The sequence below is a fragment of the Canis lupus genome, chromosome 3, assembly GCF_048164855.1.
Source record: "Canis lupus baileyi chromosome 3, mCanLup2.hap1, whole genome shotgun sequence".
NCBI classification, from domain to species: domain Eukaryota; kingdom Metazoa; phylum Chordata; class Mammalia; order Carnivora; family Canidae; genus Canis; species Canis lupus.
This window is the reverse complement of record NC_132840.1, coordinates 24,938,205-24,963,217: the sequence shown is the minus strand read 5'-3', so window position 1 is coordinate 24,963,217 and position 25,013 is coordinate 24,938,205. Positions and strand designations below refer to the sequence as shown.

The following is a 25,013-nucleotide window of genomic DNA, read 5'->3' as shown; positions in this document are numbered from 1 at the left end:
CAGGACGAGAATTCTGAGGTTCTCCAAGGATTCTGCTATAAAACTCAGCCCCAACGTTTAGGGATAAAGAGAAAAATACAGGTGAACAAAACAAGCTGCAAAACCACAGGAAGAGTGGTAAGCCAAAGAAAGTATGGCCAGACAAGTGCCAGAAGGACCATCTCCCAGGAGCACAGACCTGCAGTGTGGGAAGGTCAATGAAGACATGTCGATCCAGTCGGCCAGGCCTCAGCAGAGCATTGTCCAAAATGTCAGCTCGGTTGGTAGATGCCAGGACAATGACATGGTCCGTGGTACCCATTCCTGGAGGGACAGACAGCTTTTCAGGTAGAGCGCCCCTTTCAGGACACAAATGGGACTGAACCCACTGAGATCCGTGAGAAAGGGACAGACAGGTCACTCTGAATGAGTTGTGGACTGACCTAGGACCAAATTCTCCACAAGAGCAAGAATTTGCCTGTCCTCCCCAGGCTGTCAGCCCAGAGGCAGTGACACAGATGGAGGCTCGTACTGCCATCCACACAGCACCCTAGGGGACTGCATTTCTCCTAGGTAACTGCCCAGCAGGCCTGGGGGGTGCACTGCTCTGGGCAAAAGTGATGCGGCAAGAATGTGGCCTGGGTTTGTGGCCCTGGGTTTTTTACAGGAATTTTTTTTTTAAAGATTTTATTTTATTTATTCATGAGAGACACAGAGAGAAAGAGAGGCAGAGACATAGAGGGAGAAGCAGACTCCATGCAGGCGCTAAATTGCCGAGCCACCCAGGCTGCCCATCTTACAGGAATTTAAAAGCAAGTACAAGGGGCACCTGGGTGGCCTGGTGATTGAGCAACTGCCTTCAGCTCAGGGCATGATCCCAGGTTCCTGGGATCGAGTCTCACATCAGGCTCCCTGCAGGGATCCTCCTTCTCCCTCTGTCTGCATCTCTGACAAAGGAAAGGAAAGAGGAAAGGAAAGGAAGGGCAGCCCGGGTGGCTCAGTGGTTTAGCGCCGCCTTCAGTCCAGGGCCTGATCCTGGAGACCTGGGATTGAGTCACCTGGCTGGCTTGGTTGATAGAGCATGCAATGCTCAATCTCAGGGTCTTGAGTTCAAAGCCCCATGTTGGGTGTGAAGCCCACTTAATTAAACAAAGAAAAATGCCACGATCTATCCTTTGCTAATAAAAAAAATTCCCTAGTGAGCTGATGTTGACAAGTACAATTTAAAACTACCTGTAGGGCAGCCCGGGTGGCTCAGTGGTTTGGCGCCGCCTTCAGCCTAGGGTGTGATCCTGGGGACCCCGGATCGAGTCCCACGTCGGGTTCCCTGCGTGGAGCCTGCTTCTCCCTCTGCCTGTGTCTCTGCCTCTCTCTGTGTGTCTCTCTCATGAATAAATAAATAAAATCTTAATAAAATAAAAAAATAAAATAAAATAAAATAAAATAAAATAAAATAAAATAATAAGACTACCTGTAAAGTCTTAAGTGAAATTTAAAAGAAGTGTTACAGATTTAGGCTGACGGTGTGACCGCCACCTCCCAGCACTGCCATCTACTCCATCCCAGGACCCTGCGACGGCAGAGAGGGGCCTGGCTGAGCGCATACAGCGGTGGGGGGTGGGGATGGGGCACCCACCTCACCTGGGACATGACACCTGAGTTACCAAGCAGCAGTCCCTGGGACACTCAGGCCACACCCCACTCCCAAGGAGATCTTCAGGAACTCTCCTGTGCTTGTGTATTCTTGCTGGAATGTGACAAGCCAGGACACCATGACAGGTCCAGTCCCGTTCATGTGTCAAGTAGAGAGTATAGCAGATAATCCTGACTTTTACAATAACCTGGAAACAAAAACACGCAACATCCAGCACATGCAGTGCTTCTGCTGCTGTGCTCCATATGCCTGCAGTGTGGTTTTAGGAAAAGTCACACTCTGACACAGACACAAAAGGCTGCATGGAAGGAGGGTCCTGGGGTAGACGCAGCTTCACTCCTCTAATGAACCCTGGATGGGGGATGTGCTGAGACTGCCAGCTCAGACTTCCCAAGTGTCCTCCTTCCACATGCCAAGGCTGTGTAAATGCAGACTTCTGGTCACATACACTGAAACCATGTGGACAAAGTAGAAGCCGTGGCTGCAGGACAGCAGCCGGCGGACCAACAGTCTGTTCTCCATCTCTAGGATCTGGTCACTCTGATGGTCTTGTCTAAATGGCATCAGATGACATATAGCCATCTGAGGCTGGCCTTTTGGTCCACCACATCCCGAGACCCATCCAAACAGTTCTGTGTAAGTTGTTCACTGCTTTCCACTCTTTGATGGTAACCATAATAGGACATACCCGAGTTTAAAAACTGCACACACTGGGACGTCTGATTGGCTCAGTGGTTGAGCGTCTACCTTTGGCTTAGGTCGTGGTCCCGGGGTGCTGGGATTAAGTCTCGCATTGGGCTCCTCTCAGAGAGCCTGCTTCTCCCTCTGCCTGTGTGTCTGCCTGTCTCTCATGAATAAATAAATATAATCTTAAAAAAAAAAAAAACTGCACAAACTGGAGGACTTCTGGTTTGTTTCCAGTTTTTACCTACCACAAATAAGTAAACGTTTTGTGTAAACATTTCTCCAGGATAAGCACGCAGGACTGCTAGGGCTGGGTCAGATGGGAGATGTGTTTGGTTTTGTCTCCCAGAGACACTCTCACCAGCAGTGTGTCTGCTCACATCTCCCTGGATGTTTTATTCAAATCAGAATCATCTAGGTTCTCAGGGAGACCTGGGTCTGACCTCTCCACGCTCTCACTAGCATCCAGCGGTGCCACCATTCTTCATTCTAGCTCTCCTGTGATGTATGTGTGCTTCAAGATATTTTGGTAGATGTGGACAAGCTTATTCTAAAAATTACATGAAAATGCAAAGAAAATGAATAAATAAATAAAATCTTTAAAAAAAAAAGTTGGGGGATGCCTGGGCGGTTCAGCGGTTGAGCGTCTGCCTTCAGCTCAGGGTATGATCCCAGACCAGGGATTAAGTCCCACTTCCGGCTCCCTGTGAGGAGCCTGCCTCTCCCCCTGTCTCTGTCGCTCTTTTTGTGTCTCATGAATAAATAAATAAAATCTTAAAAAAAAAAAAACGCAAAGAAAAATAAAGTATTAAAAAAAAAAAAGGAATACGTAAAGAAAGCACAATTACTGCAACAGTTTTAGTTGAGAGGAACAAAGTGCAAGGAGCCACCCCACCTTCATCTAAGATTCTGTGCTGAGTGAGGAAGGCAGGGTGGTGTGGTAGAGGGGCAGCCTCGTCAGCCAGGGCAGCAGACCAGGGGGCCCAGACTCTCGGACATGCCCAGCCAAGTGCTGGCAGAGGCACAAAAGCAATTCAGTGCAGGAAGGAACAGCCTTTTCAACACATGGAGCTGGAGCAACCAGACACCCACAGGCAAAAAAATGAGCCATGACTAAACCCTCACATTTTCTACAAAAGTTAACTTAAGACAGATTACAGATTAAAATGGAAAAGGCCGTGTGGATGGCAGCTAGAACTTTCTAATGACTCCACGTGAGACTAGATCTCACGACCCCATAAATTCCTGCTAACACAGAAGCTCAGGTGAAGGCTTCCATCTCTAGGGGTACTTGGTGCAAAGCCTTCTTTTTGCTGAAAATGGAGAAAGGTGACTGTCAATGGATAACTTGCCTGGGAGAACCCCAGCGCTCTCTGCACAGGTGCCCATCCCATGCGGCCTGGCTGTCTGCTAGCGCAGCCTCTCCCTGACCCATGAGTGGGGGGTTTCTCTTCCTGGTGAGCTTTTCCCACAACTGGCACAGTGTCTGCTCCGTGTTCCGCACTTCAATGAACAAGCAGTGCCCTTCCACAAGGACTAACAGAGACTCCTCAGACACATCTAAAGGGCTGAGAATGCCCGGCTGTGTCTGCACACAAAGGGACCTGTTCACTGCTGGCCCAGCCCAACAAGGGCCTTCAGTCAGAAGTTCTGGGGCCCTAGCTAGTGATGGGCCGGAAGCACCCCCATTCATGGCAGCGTGGAGCAGTCTGGCTCAGAGGAAGATGCCAATTAATAAATGCTTCCTGGTCTCAAGTCTGCCCAAAAATACAGTCTCAGTCTTCAAGGGCAAACAACCAAAATAAGCAGAAGATACGTTACTTCCCGTGAGCTACATGTTCAGAGTGGGAGTGGTGTGGGACCTCCTTCATATCACCCAAGATAACGTGCTGTCACACGCAGAAGGCCACAGAGTTGCAGGTGAGGTCACATACTCTAACATCACTGCACATGTCAGAAAATCAGAGCTTGGAGAAACTGGGGCAGATGTGAACCCCACAGTGCCCTCCCAGTCCAGGAGCATGCCTGATGTCTAGTGCTCAGACTGGCATCGGCAGAAGCCAAAGGACAAATGTGAACTTGAGGACACTTCAAGCTTGGACAGCCAACTGGTCATCTGATGATCTCCAATAGCCTGTTCTCCCTAGCCTACTCAGTTATCACAGAGGCTAGCCATTCTTTTAAACAGACAACCAGAAGCCATCATTAAAATCTGGTATTTCTGATAGCAGAAGCTCATCAAACACACTGTACTGGTCTCAGTGGATGGATGGACCTCAAGCTTGGGCACCCATGGGCTATGAGACTTAGTGATCAGAATCTGAGGGGGGGGGGGGCTTACAAATCTCTGCAGGACTCCAGAACCAACTCCAGAAGCAATCACCAAAGCCATAAGAGTGAAAGCACACCATTAAGAGATCGTCTAAAGGAATCCACACTGCCGTGTGGTTTCCTAGAAGTTGGAGACTCTAGAGGATAACTTTAAACCTATGGTACAGTACAGTGCCTGCCCCAGAAGCGGAGGGTGGGGTTGGTGGCTCCCTGGGATCTGGCCTGAAGGTGCTCCCATAGGCTTCTCTTGTGAGGGTCTCCACAGCTGTGTTCAGAACCGGGGCTTCACTCTATTCACATTTCTAATGACATGGAGTTCTGTGGAAGCTTCCTTCCCTGGAAACTTGCTCTTTACAACAATTCCTAAGCAAACAGTGATAGGCAACAGGGTCAGAGATGGGACAGAGAGGTCTGCAGGACAGCTCAAGAGGCACACTATTCTCCTTACAATGTTACAACACAGTCTTTTCTGCAGACTGATTAGACAAGACACTTTGATTTTAAATCTGTAGAGTTGGGCAGCCCCGGTGGCACAGCGGTTTAGCGCCGCCTGCAGCCCACGGCGTGATCCTGGAGACCCTGGATCAAGTCCCACGTCAGGCTCTCTGTATGATGCCTGCTTCTCCCTCTGCCTGTGTCTCTGCCTCTCTCTCTCGGTCTCTATGAATAAATAAATAAATAAAATCTTAAAAAAATAAATAAATAAATAAAATAAATCTGTAGAGTTTTCGGAGCTTACAAAATTTACCACTGCATCTGATCTGCACATGAAAGTTTGAGGACAGGCCTCGCCCTGCTGCCTGCAGCCACTCCAGTGCAAACCCCAGCACCAGAGATGAGGTGTGCCCATGCAGTACACCATGACAGGTGCGGGACTGCTGAACTCTTCCTGTGCTGGCCTCATGGTGGGGACATCCTCTAATGGGAAAGGCCTGTAAAAGTGTCCCAGTCCCAAAAACAAAGATGTAGAAACATTCTCAGCCTGAAGGACACCAAGGTGACAGGACAATTCAATAGGACGGAAGGCTGCACTGGACCTCAGAGCAGAAAAGGCATGTCTGTGGGACAAGAGGCAATCCTCAAGGACACCCACACCCTGGTCTTGGGCAAGCCAGCCTTCCTGGAAGCTTAGGGGAAGGTATGGAGGGACATATGGACTGCTTCTGCAATGCCTTCCTAAGTCTGAAATGATTTCAAAATGAGAGGTTCAAACAGAGTTCATCATTACTCACACACAATCCAACTCTGCATCTACACACTTGCCAAAAGACCCACCGTCCCAAATGGCAGGAGCACTTCAAAAAGGAAAACAAACACACCTATGTGGTTCTCTTAGAACCAGCAGTACTTTGAAAGAAAATTGTCTCCTTCATCTGCAATACTGAAAACAGAGATAGAATTCTGACTGAAGAAAAGTTAAAAGTGGATCTGACACCCTGGGCCCGCAGGGGACATCTGTGTGCCCACAGTTGAAGGCAGCATCATTCCAAGAGCCGAGGCACTGTTGGCGGGGAATGGAGAGACACAAGGGATCTGGCCACACAGTGGAGTATTATTCAGCCCTGAAAAGGAAGTCCTAGGATGCCTGGGTGGCTCAGTGGTTGAATATCTGCCTTTAGCCCAGGGCATAATCCTGGAGTCCTGGGATTGAGTCCCACATCAGGCTCCCTGCATGGAGCCTGCTTCTCTCTCTGCCTATGTCTCTGCCACTCTCTCTCTCTCTCATGAATAAATAAATAAAATCTTAAAAAAAAAAAAAGGAAGTCCTAACACGTGCTACTGTGTGGAGGAACCCAGAGGACGTTATGCTGCGTGAGGCAGAGAAGGACAAATGTGTAGGAGTCCACCCACATGAGGGTCCTAGAAGACGCAGACCCGGGGAGAGTGTGTGGCTGCCAGGGGCTGGGGAGTTCATGTTTAACGGGAACAGAGTTCCAGTCAGGGAAAATGAGAAGGTTCTAGAGATGGACAGCAGCGGCAGCTGTACAATGAGAATGTACTTAATGTCACCAAAGAGAACATTTACAAATGGTTAAAATGGTAAAATGTTATGTATATTTTACAATAAAAAACAGGGGCACCTGGTAGGCTCAGTCAGTCAAGTGTGGGACTCTTGATCTCAGGGTTGTGAGTTTAAGCCTCATGTTGGGTGCAGACATTACTTAAAGATAAAATCTTTAAAAAAATAAATAAATAGGGATACAGGGGTGGCTGAGTCGGTTAAGCATTGACTCTTAGTTTCAGCTCAGGTCCTGATCTTGGGGTTGTGAGACTGACCCCCGTGTCGGGTTCCATGCTCAGGAGGGAGTCTATTGGAGATTCTCTCTCCCTCTCCCTCTGCCCTCCATCCCTGCTTGTGCCCAATACGTAAATAAAATCTTTAAAATTAATTAATTAATTAAACATGCACTATTAAAAAAAAGATCTTACAAAAGTGAAAAGAGAAACCATTCAGGGCACCTGGGTGGCTCAGTGAGTTAAGTGTCTGACTCTTGGTTTCGGCTCAGATCATGATCTCAGGGTCCTGAGATCAAGCCATAGGTTGGGCTTTGTGCTCAGCGTGCAGTCTGTTGCAGATACTCTCTAACTCTGCTCCCATCCCACCCCCTCCTCCCATCATGCTCTCTCTCTCGCTAGCTCTATAAATCTTAAAGAAACCATTCCATGTCACTCACAACCCTAAGATCAGGAGTCCACCGACTAGGGCAGCCAGGTGCCCCATGTCACCTTTACTTCACTGTGCAGCAGACACACACACAATACAATCCCCTGGGTGTATCTAAGACTGAGAACAGTGTCATGATCTGCCCTGACCTTTGTGCTTCCAGGTTTTCCTTTCTTTGCTACTATTACCTTGACTCTTTAGCATTAAAACCTGTGTTTCTTGAGTGCAGCAAGGTAACACACACACCTCTGAAACTGGCCTGGTCTCATTACTACCTACTGGAGAGTGCAGAGAACACCCGTGCCTGTGACCAGTGGTATGGTGGAGAAACAGTGACTGTAGGAAAATGAAATGCCTGTGAGCATCACTGCAAGGTTCCAGAACAATACACACCAGTCACATGGTCTATCTAGAAGAAAACTTCCCCTGCCCAGGAGCAGGCTGGGAGTGTGGGGCACCCACCGTCCATTTCCACCAGAAGTTGGTTGAGTGTCTGCTCTTCCTCTGTGTTGGAGAAGCCAGACATGGTGGTAGAGCGCTTCTTGCCCACAGCATCAATCTCGTCAATGTATACAATACAGGGGGCCCGGGCCCGGGCTTCCTTGAAGAGGCTCCGCACACGGGCAGCGCCAAGGCCTAGGGCAACATAGAGGACCAGGAGTTGGACAAGTAATGGGAGATGAGCCCAACTCTTATTCCAGGGGCCAGAGCTGCCCACTGAGGATAACAAAGTCTCACAGGATCATCCTAGTGGATGCTCACCCCCCTGGACTCTCCAGGCAAAGCATGGAAGTGGTTTCAAAGAATATCACTACCCAATTCTCTCCATAAATGTGTCACAGATTTCACGTATTCTTCTCTGTCCCCCATGTCTTCATCTATCTGGCCGCCTAAGGAAGGGTGTGTGATGACAGAGCCATCCTGCACAAATGGTCGGGCAAACCTGTCCACAGCCCCCCGGGCAATACCAACCTCCAATGACCTCCACAAACTCTGGGCCTGCCATCGCCAAGAAGGGCACCTGGGCCTCTGTTGCCACCGCCTTGGCCAGAAGTGTCTTTCCACAGCCAGGGGGCCCAAGCAATAGCGCACCTTTTGGGACTTTGGCACCAAGCTGAAGAAATCGCTCTGGGCTCTGGAAAAGCAGCAGATAATGACACAAGTCACAGGTGTTTCAGAGAGAATTTTTAAAACAGGACTCACATGGAGATCAGCTCATGTATTGTCATTAATCAGCTATGGTTTGTGTGGTTCTGAGAAAAGCAGGGAGCTACGGCAGTGACCAGGTGTCCCAGATGGCTCATGGTGCAGTCAGTGATGGGCTCTTGGCCCTTCTACTGGTTTAGCTGCACACTCAGCCTGCACTGCTGGCTTAGCAAGCACCATCACACATTGCCTGACTAGTGTAATTCTTCCCTCAAGAATGGAGCTCATGGGCAGCCCCTGTGGCGCAGCGGTTTAGCGCCGCCTGCAGCCTAGGGCGTGATCCTGAAGACCCTGGATTGAGTCCCACGTCAGGCTCTCTGCATGGTGCCTGCTTCTCCCTCTGCCTGTGTCTCTGCCTCTCTCTCTCTCTCTCTGTGTGTCTCTATGAACAAATAAATAAAAAATCTTAAAAAAAAAAAAGATACATTTAAAAAAAAAAGAATGGAGCTCATGTCTGCCTCCTGCTTGGCACGTGCACCTACCTTCAGATAATCCACAAACTCTTTGACTTCTAGTTTGGCTTCATGCATTCCTGCTACATCTTTGAAGCTGACTCCTTTCCCCATCTTGCCGTCCACAATTGTGAAACGAGCCATTTTAAGCTGATTCTGGGCAGAAAGAACAAACGGCAGGGTGCTGTGCACTCCTAGCACAAAGGGGAAGAAAAGCACCCCCGGGCTGGGCCTGCATCCCTGGGGCCCTGCCTTCCCTTGGCCCAGGCTCTCATCTCCCACAGCTCCTCCCCTTATTCAGACAGATGGGACTTAACATCACCTTTCAGGCTTACAAGGGGAAATGTTTACTGTGCATCATTAACAGAAAATTATCTAGCATCTAGCAATTTGGCTTTAAAAAAAACCCACATAAACCACCCCCTATACAAACTATGTAATTTAACACCTCTTGCACATGAACTATATTTTTCTATACGACTTTTCCCAGTACTGTGGAACTCTGATTATAAAAGTAATGTAATAACACTGAGCTCTGGAAAGGTTTGGTAGAAATGTTAGATGGTAAATTTCTGGAGAGCCATCAGGCAAGATAAAGCGCTCAGTGAGGGGAGCAAACTTGAGCTGAACACTGCCTCAGGAAGCACACCAGGCAATGGTCGGGCACCCAAAGGATGCTTGTGCACTGGATTTATCACAGTACTATTTAAATACAACAATAAAAATAAATAGCCCCAAATATACAAGACTGGTGAAACTGGCTGAGTAAAATACAACACAGTCCCACAATGAAACACCATTAAAAGGGTGTGAGTCTTTAGCTACAGACAGGAAAACCCTCCTGGTCTCAGTAGAAACCTGTCTCGGTTCCCAGGGAGGTGACCTCTGCAGACTTGCTCCAACCAGATTTCAGGTCCCTCCCTGGCACCTCTGCTGATGGGCTAACTGGCCATATCCCACACGCCATGGAGGGAAAGTTCATGTGACAACAAAAGCCACAATAGGAGAATTTTTTTTCTAAGTAATCTGTACCTTCAACTCGAGTCCTGAACTCAAGACCTCAAAATCAAGCATCACATGTTCTTTTGACTGAGCCAGCCAGAAGACCCAGGAGAATGCTTTTAAAGTATATTAATGTTTGGGGTGCCTGGCTGGCTCATTCAGTAGAGCATGCGATGCTTGGGTTTTGAGTTCAAGCCTCGCATGGGTGTAAAGATTACTTTAAAAAAATAATAAAATCTTTAAATAAAATAAAACATAAAGACAACCTTTAAAAATTTCTGTGTCTTAGCTAGTAGGAGAAACCAAAAAATAAGTCATGCTCAGCTCCTGAAAAACTGCAGAATAAACTGGCCTATACACTTGCTTGGCTCTGCTGTCCCAGGAGTCAGGGAGAGAAAGGCCTCAGGTACATCCCCCAGTTAGCCAAGCAGCCTAGCTGTCCAGGCCACAGCTCCAGGCTGGCCATCATGACAAGATAATTTTCACTGTACACTTACTCTGTGGTATATGTGAGGTGTATTCAGCAAGCACAAGCACAAACCTTAAAACCACAGGTTTGGTGAGACAGGATTTTCATAACTTACAAAAGCACTGAGTCCTCCTTCCCTTCCCGTCATTCCAGCGAGACGGAACACATACCACAGGATGGCCAGGCCCACTGCAGTCATCCCCAGGGCGTAGAGGGCACTAGCGGGAGAGAGAGGCAGTCATGGCAGCTCATAGATGCAACTCACAAAGTCAGGGGTTACCGATACTTCAAAGAGGAGAAAAGCAACTCCCACTCTGAGAAGTATGCAGAACTGGTTGTGAAATGGGTATCCTTATCCAATTCTTTTTTGTATCCTTTTTCCACTGTCACATGGAGCATGTAAAGGCCAGAGACAGCAGCTCACCATGGTGGAGCCCACACACTGACCCTGTCACCTAGAGCCTTTTAATAATGCCCAACAAGAACGGATTTTCATGTTTGATATATTTTGTTTTCAAAAGTAGGCCATCAGGAACTCCTGGATGGCTCAGTTGGTGAAGCATCTGCCTTCAGCTCAGGTCATGACGCTGGGGTCCTGGGATCGAGTCCCATGTCTGTCTATATGCTCAGCAGGGAGCCTGCTTCTCCCTCTGCCTCTGCCTCTGCCCCTGCCTCTGCCCCTCCCCACCCCCTGCTCATGCAAGCATGCTCTCTCAGTCTCTTTCTCTCAAATACATGAATTAAATAATAATAATTATCATTATAAAGCAGGCCACCAGTTTTGGTTTGTAAGGCAAAATAAGCAGAGCAGTAAAAAAAGTAAACCCTAGGGCACCAGCCATACCTCCTGCCATTCCCCACAGTACACCAGCCCTGGAGCCCTGTGCCTTCAGGAGAGACCTGTCATTTTTCAGGAGTGCCTGCCAGTCACTGGCATCCCACATTTTCTGAGTGTGGGCATATCTCCATGAGTCAACAGTGAACCTCTGCCCATGAGTTCCAGCCAGTTGGCCCCAGCATGCTGTTAAATACCCCTGGGACTCTTGTGAATTACTGTGCTCCACTAAGGGAGACTGGCAGGTCCCAGGGGCCTAACCGGGTCCCCATTTCCATCTGCCACACAGAAGCAAGAATTTCTTTTCCTTTTTTTTTATATTTATTTATTCATGAGGGGGGCAGGGCAGAGACACAGGCAGAGGGAGAAGCAGGCTCCATGCAGGGAACCCTATGCAGGACATGATCCCGGGTCTCCAGGATCACGCCCTGAGCTCAAGGTGGCGCTAAACCGCTGAGCCACGGGGGCTGCCCAGAAGCAAGAATTTCTATTGGACGTCCCTGCTACTCCCCTTTCTGTTTCCCCGTTTGTACAAGATGGCAGCCCCACAATGCGCTGAATTAAGAACTGTCAGAGACAACTAAACAAAGTGAAAGACTCACCAACAGGCCCACGGACGCCCCCTCCCCCACCATGTGTGGTCACTGGCTCACACACTTACACTCCCACACGAGGGCTGCTTTACTGTAGGCCAAGCCAGTGTGAGATGTTTGTGGTTTGTTATCACATTACAAAGACAAGCCTGGTTTAGTTCAAGAGCCAAAACAATGACCAACATACTTTCCAAAGAATCCTGTCCGCTTATAGGAAACCGGAATCCTGTCCTTGCCTTCAATATTTAGCATGTCTTCAGCAGCTCGGAGCTTCTCCTCAAATCTGTCGATGTTTGCCACCTGCATCCGGTACATCAACGCCAGCCGCTGGGGGCAGAGAGCAGAGGCAGTGCAGGTGACAAACAGGTCAGCTGAGGACAGCCTTTAGACACAGTATTCACACCCTGCAGGGCTCCAGAGGGCAGCAACCTCTATCTGCCATTCAGAATCCTTTTCCAGATCACAATGACAACAAATTCTCAACACATGTGCTGGCTCTACTTTCACTAACAGGTGCATTTTAAGAAAATGGAGGGTGGGCCTTATGCTTTAAACTCATCACCCAGCCTCAGCTGTGCATGCAGAGCACAGAGACACATGACAGACATGAGGTACTTGCTGGGTTGTAGGCAACCCACCAAGACAAGAAACACAGGTTTGCTGCTTGACCGTTGGCTAAATCTAAAATTCAGCGGTGGATTTCTCTCTTTCTCAGTAAACCTTTCTCGGGTAGAGAAAGGGCTCAGGGAGAGTGAGCAGGTAAAGTATCTTGAAGTGACATCACTGCCTCCTCCAGGGGTACAAGCTTCACTGAGAGGAGGCTCCATAGCAAGCCAGACATCCACACTGGGTCCCCCAATCCCTTTTCTGTGAGCTGACCTGAGTCACCCAGCAAGGGGCCATTCTGATGATCTCCATTGGCCTGGACAGCATCATACCAGTCCTGTATCATTCTCCTAAGGACCTGGTCCAAATGCTTCTTAGAATTAAGCTGTCCCGGGATCCCTGGGTGGCGCAGCGGTTTGGCGCCCGCCTTTGGCCCAGGGCGCGATCCTGGAGACCCAGGATCGAGTCCCACATCGGGCTCCCGGTGCTTGGAGCCTGCTTCTCCCTCTGCCTGTGTCTCTGCCTCTCTCTCTCTCTCCGTGTGACTATCATGAATAAATAAATTTAAAAAGAAAAAATTAAAAAAAAAAAAAAAGAATTAAGCTGTCCCATACTCAGCTTCTAAATACACTGTGCAATCTACATGGAGCAACCAGATACTCCTCTTGCTCTTAAGAGCCTCAGAAGATTCCTTGTGGAATGAGCGGCTGGCCAGGCTGCATGTCACAGGGTCACAGGCCAGATGGGAGAAGCAGATGGGGGTACCCACCAGCCAAAACACACTGATCGTAGTCTGCATGGGAACACCTGGTAGCCTCAGTTGCTTAAATAACCTAATAGACCTCTAAACGCCTGATCTGGACTTTACACATGCCTCTGTCACTCAAACACCTGCCTGGCCATGTAAATAGAACAGAAAAAACTAGCAATGATCTTTTTATGCCAGGTGCCAAGAGCAAAATGTCTGATTCCAGAAGCCAAATCAACTCCCATGTCTTTTCTTTGTTGGGGCCTGGACCATCCACTTGCTTCTGCAAGGTCACCCAGGTAACCTAGTACACAGGGCCGGGAGAAGCCTGTCATCCCCAACTAAGTTACAAGCTCTTGTAAACTGACAACCAGCTGCAAACAAGGTGCTTGGCACTCAGCCCTATCCAGAACCCAAGCAGGAGCTGGGGTATTAAAAGGGCATGCTCTGAAGCAACCCTGATGCTGTTGTAAGGGACAGAGCACTACACCCAAGAGTACACCCGTGCTCCACCAGAGCGGAGTAAGTCCACATTGGACATCATTAAAAAAGGAGTCTCCCATCATTTAAAAAAAGGAGACTACAGAAACATGACAACTAAATACAATTCATGGTCCTTGATGGGACCCTGGATTAAAAATACTAATAAGGGTGCCTGGGTGGCTCAGTGGATTAAGCATCCCACTCTTAATTTCAGGGTCATGAGTTCAAGTCCCACACTGGCCTCCACACTGGTGGAGCCTACTTAAAAAAATAATAAAATAAAATACTAATAAAACAGTTCTTAATGTCACTATAGAGATGACTAGGGAAAAGGATCAGGAAAAATGCTTCAAAAGATATTCTCGCATCACTATCTTTCCTGGGCCTCCCAGCAGTGTGGTTACAGGGTAAGGAGGACAGTTTAAAAATCCCACAGCAGGTTTTTAGTCAGCTTCTGGGGCCCAGTGCCCCTACTCCTGATGCCCAGCCCTCTTCCTGGGACCAAATCCTACCTTCCTGACCCCTCCTCTGGTGAGCATTCGGGAGCCTCCCGGGGGACCTGAGGTGGGGAGGTGAAGGGGTCCTGCTAACTTGCTCTTCCCTCCTCTTGAGGGACAGGCCTCTGACCCCACCTCTTAGCCACCCTCACCGTGCCCCAGAGAATCTCCTGGACACTCCCCAGCAGCTCCCAAAGCTGCACTGGGTGCTCATCTACAGCCAGCAACAGACCCAGGTGTCCTCAGGGCCACAGCTGCAGGCCCCCAAGACCCCCCCTCCAATTCCAGCTTGTCTCAGGGCAGTGGGGACAGAATAAAAAGGAGCTCTGCCCTGACTCACAGGCCGCCCGAACACCACAGCTCCAGGGTGCAGATACACTTCCACCACGTCGCTCTCCGGCACCACCTGCACGCGCTGTACCTCACCCTTGGCCAGCATCTCGTGGACAAAATCATTCCAGGAAATGTTGCCTCCGCTGGTGCTGAGTGCGTTCAGCAGGCTCATGACCACAGCGATGACAAACAAAGTGCGCAGCCGCTCGCGGTACATCTGGTCCTCTCTCTCCTTGCGTCTCCTCTCCTCTGCAAGCAGGGCAACCGGGGGAGCATCAGACACAGGCTGCAGGCAGGGCATCAGGACAGCCCAGCCACAAGAAGGCCAACCAAGCCTGCTGGCCAACTTCCAACAGGTGATTCGAGCCACACACCATTGCCTGAGGTCCCGTCTACTCAGAATCAAAAGCTTCCTATCTCCACAGTACGCCCCCCACCACAGGCACACTGGACCCCCTGACCTGGCAGGATCATGAAGGATGTATGTGGCACACATGCAAGTTATTAATAACAATGAAACACATTTTACCACAGTCTGCCATCCCCTGCCCAACAGCCACCTATCCTGAACCTGTTCATTTGAAAATAGTACATTTAAAAAGTTTAGTCTAAAAAAATAATCATAATAATAATAAAAAAATAAAAAGTTTAGTCTGTGGACCTATGGTGGGGACCACTTAATTCAAGATTGTTCCCAAAGACCAAGTGTTTATCCAAACCATTAGCTAAATTCCCACCCCCCCCCATCACATTATTCAGTTACTCATGCCCTTCTTAGGGTATAGACTGCATCATGCCCAGTTCTTGGGGAGGGTGGCAGACAGACAGGAAACTCAGCCCCTGACCTTAGGGACAGACACCCAGGGAGGTAGTAGCGCATGGAGGCTGAAGGCTGACATTACAGGCGAGTAGCACTGGGCATACGGAACCGGGAGAAGCAGCAATCAGCATGGCCACCACTGGGAGGACTGGGGGGACACTGAGGATCACAGGAGTCACCTCCCTCAGGGCCAGAGCACAGACGGGAGGGTCCTGCTTACAGCCACCAAAGGTTGGGCCACAGTCTTCCTCCCAAACCAGCCAGATAAGCCCCTGCCCTGCTGAGGATAGAGGGTGTTCTCTGCATCTCATTTACATGATGTGCCCTATCACCTCACTGACCTGCCCAGCCCAGTCCTTAGAAGCACCAGGTACCTGCAGTGACACACCAAGAGGCCTGGACTACTGTCAGGGCCATCCTCCCAACACTCCATCCAGACCTCATCAGATCTGTCATTATGTACAGTCCCTCACCAGTCCTGCCCAAGACAGCCCTGCCATATCTTAACAACCAAAGCTTCTACCATTTACTTCTCCTGCCTGCACAGACAGAAGCATCCACTCAGGGAAGAGCAGAGACCTGGTTACAGGAGCAGGAGGGCCCCACACAGACATGGGGCTCAGCTCAAGCTATACGTGTGATCACTTCTCCAAAGACAAGATCACAGCTGGAATTCAGTATCCACCCACTTCCCTCGGCCCTACCTACAGGTGTACCATCCACAAACACACTGGTTTCCTCTCTATCAGTTTAGAGGAACTGAAAAGCATTTTAAATCAGCTTAAAAATGCAAAATGAATCTTACAGAGAAACCTGTGTCAGCAATCATTCTGAAAACGTGAAAGCACATTTCACGTGTTACGTGATATGGTACCGGACTATAAGAGCAAATTTAATATTTATAGCACATAGTAACAACAAGCAACAAAATGAAGGTACCATTTGTCTTGGAAAGCAAATTTATGTTCTCAGGTGAGTAGGTAATTATTTAGAAACCATTTAATTTTCTATTAGTCTATTTAACCCTCAGTCTTGTGTTCTAATTAACAAAGTTGACAGTCATCAACTGTCAACTAAAACAAGTTGGCAAGCCACGTGACACTGGATCAGCAGGATGAAAGTCTCTCTGTCAGAAACTCTGCATGATAGATAGGATCCGAGACCCTGAAATTGTGCGCACATCCCCAAGCTCCTGGCCAGTGGCTGCAGTCCACAAACCACTGGCAGGCTATGTGGCAACAATGAGTTTCCTCACTGCTCTGCCTGCCACAACATCACATCCATACAGAAAAGGGCTTGCAGCAATTCTACAACTCATACACATCTGTTTGCAGAATGTGAACCAGATCTATGATTTTTAAAAGATATGGCTTGGTTTCATTTATTTAAAAAACGTTTCATCTATTTTTTCAAGTAATCTCTATACCCAATGTGGGGCTTAAAGCCACAAACCTGAGATCAAGAGTCACATGTTCCACCACGTCAGCCAGGAACCCCAGATATGGATTGATTTTTTTTTTTTAAGATTTTATTTATTTGGGACGCCTGGGTGGTTCAGCAGTTAAGCGTCTGCCTTCAGCTCAGGGAGTGATCCTGGAGTCCCAGGATTGAGTCCCACATCAGGCTCCATGCATGGAACCTGCTTCTCCCTCTGCCTGTGTCTCTGCCCCCCGCTCTCTCTCTCTCTGTGTCTCTCATGAATAAATAAAATCTTAAAAAACTATATTTTATTTATTTATTCATGAGAGAGAGAGAGAGAGAGAGAGAGAGAGAGAGGCGTAGAGACATAGGCATAGAGAGAAGCAGGCTCCATGCAGGGAGCCCGACGTGGGACTCGATTCCAGGTCTCCAGGATCACGCCCTGAGCTGAAGGCAGACGCTCAACCACTGAGCCACCCAGGCGTCCCTGGCTTGGTTTTAAAATAATAGATAGCTCTGCACTTTTTTGTAAGAATTTCAAAATAAAACAACAGCTTGGATTTAGGTTACAATAAACACCTCTTCTTTCTTCACAAAAATCCAACCTTTTTTGGGGCACCTGGGTGGCTTAGTAGGTTAAGCATCTGCCTTTGGCTCAGATCATGATCCCGGGGTCCTGGGATCGAGCTCTCTCTCTCTCTCTCCTCTTTCTCTCTCAAATAAATAAAACCTTTAAAAAATAAATCCAACCCTTTTCAAATAAAAACCAGCCAGACAGGGATGCCTGGGTGGCTCAGTAACTGAGCTACAGCCTTTCAGCTCTGGGCGATCCCAGAGTTCCGGGATTGAGTCCCACATTGAGCTTCCTGCATGGAGCCTGCTTCTCCTCCCTCTGCCTATGTCTCTGCCTCTCTCTCTGTCTCTTGTGAATAAACAAATAAAATCTTAAAAAAAAAAAAAAATACCAGCCAGATGTTCTGACACACATGGAACTGGCCCTGTCGGCCTGTTTCAGGGAAAAGGGTCTGCCTGACCAGGCCCGGAGACTGCATACCTCATTATTAGAGGGCTCTCCAGGCTAAGGAGCAGGGAGGTCCCAACCCAGAGTGGAACCTACTCTGAAGCTCCAGGACGGTTCACTGAGGTCAGGTTATAACTGTTTGCATGTTTCAATATAACTCATATTCTGGCTTCTGAGCCCAAATCACCCTGGGTACCAGGGAGATGGAGCGGCACGCCCCCTCCAGATAGGACCTCACAGAGAGGGCTGTACCAGCAGCAGATATCTGGTCATGTGCTTTGTCCATTTGCGCTAACCCAGGCCCACAAGATGCAGAGAACTGGCCCTGCACACGCTGTCAAGGGGTATGAATGAATAAGCCCTCCTGAAAGCTATTTGGCTGAGTGTGTCAGAAGCCACAGAAAACACCGTTCCCTTAACTCACTAACTGTACTTCTGAAACTTCAGCCCAAGGAAATCCAATGTAAAAACACACCAGGCGGGCTCAGTCAGTGGAACCTGCAACTCTTCATCTCAGACTCATGGATTTGAGCCTCACATTGGGTGTAGAGGTTACTGAAAAACAAATCTTAAAAAAAAAAGCAGACAAAAACCCCACATATCTGTGGCGTTGGTCAGGAATGAAATTATGAGGGCCAGTCTGAGAAAGACAAAAGAGGACCGGTAAAGGAAGATGCAGGTATGAGACAGAGGATTGGCTACATGAAAGTAAGATGTTTGAGGTCTGAGATAAAACAAAATCTAACCCTCAGATTCTAACCAGAAAATGGTCTCTCATCACTCTCGATGTAGAAGACCTCTCCTGTCCCTGGAAGACCCCCTTCCTCCACTGCATCCGACAGCATCTGTGAAGACAGCCCTCAGGTGCTTTGCTCCCTGTGGTGCACATCTACTTTGGCATCTGACACAAAGAACAGGCTTGGAGAGAGCCAAGGACTAAGCCCAGGAAACACTGCTGCCTCCTGGCCACCCGACTGTCCACCCACTGGACAGAACTCCCAGAAACTCTGGTGCCAAAAATCTCTCTTAGGGGGATGGCATCTATCACTACTAGGGTGCCTTGCATCACCCACCCGTAGATAGGTCAGTAACCAACACGCCTGAGTTCCAGGGAGACAGCTACCAGAGCTGCCCCAGGCTTTCAGTCCAGAAATCCTTCTAGGAGAACTTATTCCCACTAACCCTGAACATATGCACTGCAGTGAGAAGCTTCTAAGGATCACGGTGACAATCCAGTTCTATCCAACAGTCATCTGGTGCTGGTCCTGACCCAGATGGAGAGGCAACTCCACAGCATACTCAGGGTGTTCTCAATTCTCAGGGACATGAGGCACTAACATAAAAGTTGTCTGGAAATTCCAGCAACTGCTTTTTCAGCTAAACTTTTTATTTCGCGATACTGTAGATTTTATGCATATTCATAAGCAGTAATAAAAAACTGGGGGGATCCCTGGGTGGCGCAGCGGTTTGGCGCCTGCCTTTGGCCCAGGGCGCGATCCTGGAGACCCGGGATCGAGTCCCACGTCAGGCTCCCGGTGCATGGAGCCTGCTTCTCCCTCTGCCTATGTCTCTACCTCTCTCTCTCTCTCTGTGACTATCATAAATAAATAAAAAAAAAAAATTAAAAAAAAAAAAAAACTATCCTTTGACCGGTTGCTTCCAGCAGTAACTTTTTTTTTTTTTAAGATTTTATTTATTTATTCATGATAGACATAGAGAAAGAGAGAGAAAGAGAGAAAGAGAAAGAGAGAGAGGCAGAGACACAGGCAGAGGGAGAAGCAGGCTCCATGCCGGGAGCCCGACATGGGACTCGATCCCAGGACTCCAGGATCACACCCTGGACCAAAGGCAGGCGCCAAACCACTGAGCCACCCAGGGAGCCCCAGCAGTAACTTTTTACAAACCGGACAGTGACACAGCTCCTGGCCCTATGCAGACCACTCCAGCTGACACGTGCTCTTATGTGTGTGTTAGTTTTGTGCACTTTTTAAAAAGAGAGTAGGGTAAAATATTTCTTTTTTGTAAGTAACCTCCGACCCCCAGCATGGGGCTTGAACTCACAATCCCGAGATCAAGACTTGCCTGCTCCACAGACTGAGCCAGCCAGGCGCCCTATCCTGTGTACTTTTACCAGATATCCACTGCCAGTGAAGATATACAGGCGTTCCATCCCACGAGGGCTGCCCAGAGCCTAGGCCCTGCCAACATAATCTGCTTGCCACCTCTGCAACTGTCCCTGGAGAATGTTCTATAAATGGGAACCATATCGTAAACAATCTTTCGGGATTGGCTCTTTTCATTCAAGAGTGTCAGCAGGGGCACGTGGGTGGCTCAGTTGGTGAAGTGTCTGCCTTCTGCTCAAGTCATGATCCCAGGGTCCTGGGATGGAGCCCCATGTTGGGCTCCCTGCTCTGAGTCCCTCCCAGACTCCCTGAAGAGTCTGCTTCTGCTTCTGCTTCTCCCTCTCCTCTCCTCACCTCCCCCACTCATGCTTGCTCTCAAGTAAATAAATAAAAATCTTAAAAAAAAAAAAAAAAAAAACTCTCAGCAGGTCTGAGGATAAGAAACTGAGCTGTGCCTCCTGTATGCAGTCAGGTTATAGGACCTTCCAGGCAAAACTAATAAATAGACAAATCACAAAAAGAAGGCAGAGGAGACACACACTAAATGTGTGCAACTGTGTGATGCAGCAAGGGAAGGATTGACATTGACTTTTGCTGCTATTATCCCTTGCACATTACTGGCTGATGGTGCTGTGACAGGGAGCACTTGGTAAGCACACAGTCCAGCATCTATGGTGTGCCAAGCAGCCAGTCATTCCTTCAGAAATCAGAATTATCAGCAGAACCAAGCACGTGCCTGAGTAACTGGGTCGCACATGCAAGGCAGGCTGCAAGCCCTCCCTCCACCCACTGCCTCTTCCTTCACAAAACCCTTCATCATTCTTTCTTTCACTTAGGAAGGCCTTTCCCATTTTGAGATACAAAATATTCCCCCAAGTTTTTCCATAATTCTTTTATAGTTCTGCTTTTTAGATTTAATGATTTAATCTATCCAGAATTTATTTTGGTACATGTGATGTAGTCTCTCCCCAAGTAACAGCAACTATTCCAAACCATTTCATACACAATCCTCTTTTCTGCTACTGCGTGAAATGCCACTATAGTGACATATGAATTCTAAGATAAACCACACTCTGCTTCTGGATTTTCTATTTTGTTCCATTAAACTACCTACCTATTACCAGACCAACACAAAAATTTGGGGGGAGAAAAAAATTTAAAACAAAAATTTTTTTTAAGATTTAATTTATTTATTCATGAGAGACACTGAGAGAGGCAGAGACATAGGCAAGGGAAGAAGCAAGTTCCCTGCAGGGAGCCCGATGTGGGACTCAATCTCAGGACCCCATGATTACACCCTGAGCCAAAGGCACACGCTCAACCCCTGAGCCACCCAGGTGCCACAGGGGAGAAAAAAAATTTAATATCTATCACTATCACCCTCACTGGCATTTGTTTTTCAAAATCCTATAAATTTTTTGACGTGCCAAACCCTCATCCTCCACCCCTGAAAACCTTTGAACTCAGAAGCCTTCTGAGGAAGAGCCAAGCTCCCCAGGAGCTCTCTTGGCAAGATACGAGTGACTGCCAGAAGGGATGCCCTGTGAAGCCTGAAATCAGGAATGTCTAAACTGAACCCAAACAATGGCCACAGGTTTCCAGGAGCTAAGATCTGTTCCTAAAGAGCTGGAAATTGTGGGGGCACCTGGCTGGCTTAGGCGGTGGAATGTGCAACTCTCGATCTTAGGGTCATGAGTTTGAGCCCCCCTTTGGGCATAGAGATTACTTTAAAAATAATAATAATAAAAATAAAATAAGTAAAGCAAAACAAAATCAGCACCTAAATATGAGGGATTTCCTTGACAAGACAACCATATCTCTACCTGTGTGTCCTTCTGGAGACTCTGCACAGGACAGGCATCTGATATCCTCGTGTATAAAAAGGGGACAATACCAGGGCAATTATGGGGAGAGAATTAATTGAAAAGATGTATTAATCACTTAGTACAGGGGATCCCTGGGTGGCGCAGCAGTTTGGCGCCTGCCTTTGGCCCAGGGCGCGATCCTGGAGACCTGGGATCGAATCTCATGTCGGGCTCCCGGTGCATGGAGCCTGCCTCTCCCTCTGCCTATGTCTCTGCCTCTCTCTCTCTGTGTGACTATAATAAATTTTTAAAAAAAATTTTTAAAAATAAAAAAATAAAAATAAAAAATCACTTAGTACAGTGCTGAGCACACTCCGGACATTGCTGTAGTTGGCAGTTTCCATTGTCATTAGCTCCAAGCAGCCAGCTTTTACTTTAGGGTCAATTTGGTTGAAACTGACCTTTTTTCCCCATCACCCCTTTGCCTGATCAGAGTCCTAATTCTGTAGCAGATGAGACTCCGGATTTTTTTTAAGATTTTTATTTATTTATTCATGAGAGACACAGAAAGAGGCAGAGACAGGAGAAGCAGGCTCCGTGCAAGGAGCCCGATATGGGAGTCAATCCTGAGACTCCAGGATCAAGCCCTGAGCCAAAGGGAGATGCTCAACCACTGAGCCACTCAGGTGTCCCAAGACTCAAGATTTTCAAGTGAGGTTGTTGTGAACTGGGGCTATAGCAGGGGCCAACTGGCACAGAGTGGTCACTCACACAGGATAGCGACATGTCCCACTCCTTGCTCAAGACCACGCACTGAGGGATCCCTGGGTGGCTCAGCGGTTTAGCGCCTGCCTTTGGCCTGGGGTGTGATCCTGGAGTCCTGGGATCAAGTCCCACATCGGGCTCCCTGCATGGAGCCTGCTTCTCCTTCTGCCTGTATCTCTGCCTCTCTCTTTCTCTCTCTGTGTCTCTCAGGAATAAATAAATAAAATCTTAAAAAAAAAAAAAAAAAAAAGACCATGCACTGTACCAGCCTTTCTCTGGGGGCTGCTTCTCAAGTCAACACATAATCAGGAGTGTGTGTGGGGTGGGTTCAACTAAGGTGTCCTGGTGCCTTCCTCCCAACCCCAGAACACTTGAGTACAACGCAGATGTGAGATTCACTCTTTCCATGCAGAGAACAGTAACTCTGCCTGCCTTTAGATGTCTGGACCTGACAAGGGACACAGGTGCTGATGGAAGCATCTCTAAAAGGACAGGCAGGAAAAGATCCAGTAATCACATTAAAGATTGAGGGTAGGTGTGCTTAGGGTAAGGGAGACACAGGTGCCAGGATTCACTCTACATTTTTAAAAAAAATTTTTGAGAGACAGCCAGGGCAGGGAGAAGGGGCAGAGGGAGAGAGAATCTTAAGCAGACTCCTCACTGAGCATGGAGACTGAAGTGGGGCTTGATCCCAGGACCCTGAGGTCATGACCTCAGCCAAAACCAAAATTTGGATGCCTAACTGAATGAGCCCCCCAGGCGCCCTTGGGTTCACCCTACTTCTTAGATAGATTTCCTGTTGCTGAGACCAGAATACACATGTGAAGACAGCCAAGGTAGCCATTATTTAAGAAAGTCAAATAGGTATACCTTCATCATCTTCAGGGGTCCTCCCCTTAGATTTATCATTGTCCTTAGTCTTTTGCTTCATCCTGGAGGTGTTAAAATAGCGAGTGCCACCTGTAAGGAATAGGGAACATGTCAACAAGATCTGCCACTACAGGGGAGCATCAGGAGAAGAGTGCATTCTTTAATAACCAAACCAAAACAGAAGCCATCTGAAACCTACATGCCTAAGATCTAGAAGTTTGTGGTAATCACTCTTAGTATAGTAACTGCTAATTATAGAATAATAAACTACTTCAACCTACAGAATACCTTTGTAATTCAAATTAGCAATGCAAAGGAAAAAAACTTATGACCATATACTGAGCAAGTCTCATGAGTTTGGTGGAGAACAACCCCTTCTATACACACAGTCACTTTATTTTTTTTTCAGTCACTTTAAATGAATTTAAACAAATGAGCAACATGGTGGTTTGACATGTGCAGCAGCAACAGCAACCCAGTGGCCACCATCACCAAGACACAACACTTCTCACATGAAAGGCTCTGTCTTGTCCACTGTCTAATTAAATTAATGTTTAAAAGGAGAGGAAAGAGGGCAGCCCTGGTGGCGCAGCGGTTTAGTGCCGCCTACAGCCCGGGGTGTGATCCTGGAGACGCGGGATCAAGTCCCACATCAGGGTCCTTGCATGGAGCCTGCTTCTCCCTCTGCCTGTGTCTCTGTCTCTTTCTGTGTGTGCGTGTGTGTCTCTCATGAATAAATAAATAAAATCTTTTAAAAACTAAATAAATAAATAAATAAAAATAAAAGGAGAGGAAAGAGGGACACCTGGGTAGCTCAGTGGTTGAGCATCTGCCTTCGGCTCAGGGCATGATCCTGTGTCCTTGGATCGAGTCCTGCATCAGGCTCCCTGTGAGGAGCCTGCTTCTCCTCCTATGTCTCTGCCTCTCTCTCTCTCTCTCTCTCTCTCTCTCTCTCTCTCCTGAATAAATAAAATCTTTAAAAACAAGGAAAAGAAAGTGTCTCACCAACTCTGAGAGCTGTAGGTTTCTTCACAACGTTAAAGGCACCACAAATGAGAACATTTTGATGCCCCTTGACAAGGGCTCAGGCTAGCTAAAGAGTGAAGCGTGTGCCACTGGGTGCCTTATGTGGGCAAACACAGAAGATGAGCGAGTTGATGCCGAGTGGCTCTTCCTGACCACATGTGGGCACCAAGCCACTTACCGTCCTCTAAGAGCTGGAAGACTACACTTCTCCCTATTCCAACTGGATAGAGGGGAAGTAAGATCACGGGTGTCAATCCTGAAGGTCCTAAGTCCTTTTGCCCTAAGATCTCTCCTAAGGATGTCATGGTATCTCACTGAATGATGAAACTGTTAAGAATGAATTACTTGTGACCTATTTGTAGTTGCCTACTGGATATAAACATACAGAGCCACTTTGAAGATCCTTACTAGACCTTCTTGCAGCTGGCTAGAGAACACGGAAACCCTTGTAAGCAGCCCAATTATTGCTATACGCCAGAATTTAAAATACAGGGAGGGGGATGACTCAAATAAGCACAAGTGGCCTATTCAGACTTTATCTTTGCAAACTTCACTTTAGAGCATCTAAAGTGCTCACATTACACAGAAGCCAAATTCCTCTGAGTGATTTTGTTTCTCAGTGTCAAA

General features: G+C 47.9%; 1 protein-coding gene across 1 annotated transcript in view; it reads right to left on the bottom strand.

Annotated features, from left to right (window-relative positions):
- The window catches only part of SPG7 (SPG7 matrix AAA peptidase subunit, paraplegin), a 38,284-nt gene that overhangs the window by 10,172 nt on the left and 3,099 nt on the right, over positions 1 to 25,013 (bottom strand). Inside the window, exons 3-10 of the mRNA XM_072819612.1 lie at positions 23,361 to 23,450; positions 14,545 to 14,786; positions 12,058 to 12,197; positions 10,558 to 10,660; positions 9,002 to 9,127; positions 8,286 to 8,448; positions 7,776 to 7,949; positions 179 to 303 (exon numbers count right to left, since the gene is read on the bottom strand). Coding sequence (XP_072675713.1) covers positions 179 to 303; positions 7,776 to 7,949; positions 8,286 to 8,448; positions 9,002 to 9,127; positions 10,558 to 10,660; positions 12,058 to 12,197; positions 14,545 to 14,786; positions 23,361 to 23,450 — 1,163 coding nt within the window. The remainder of the gene's footprint in view (positions 1 to 178; positions 304 to 7,775; positions 7,950 to 8,285; positions 8,449 to 9,001; positions 9,128 to 10,557; positions 10,661 to 12,057; positions 12,198 to 14,544; positions 14,787 to 23,360; positions 23,451 to 25,013) is intronic.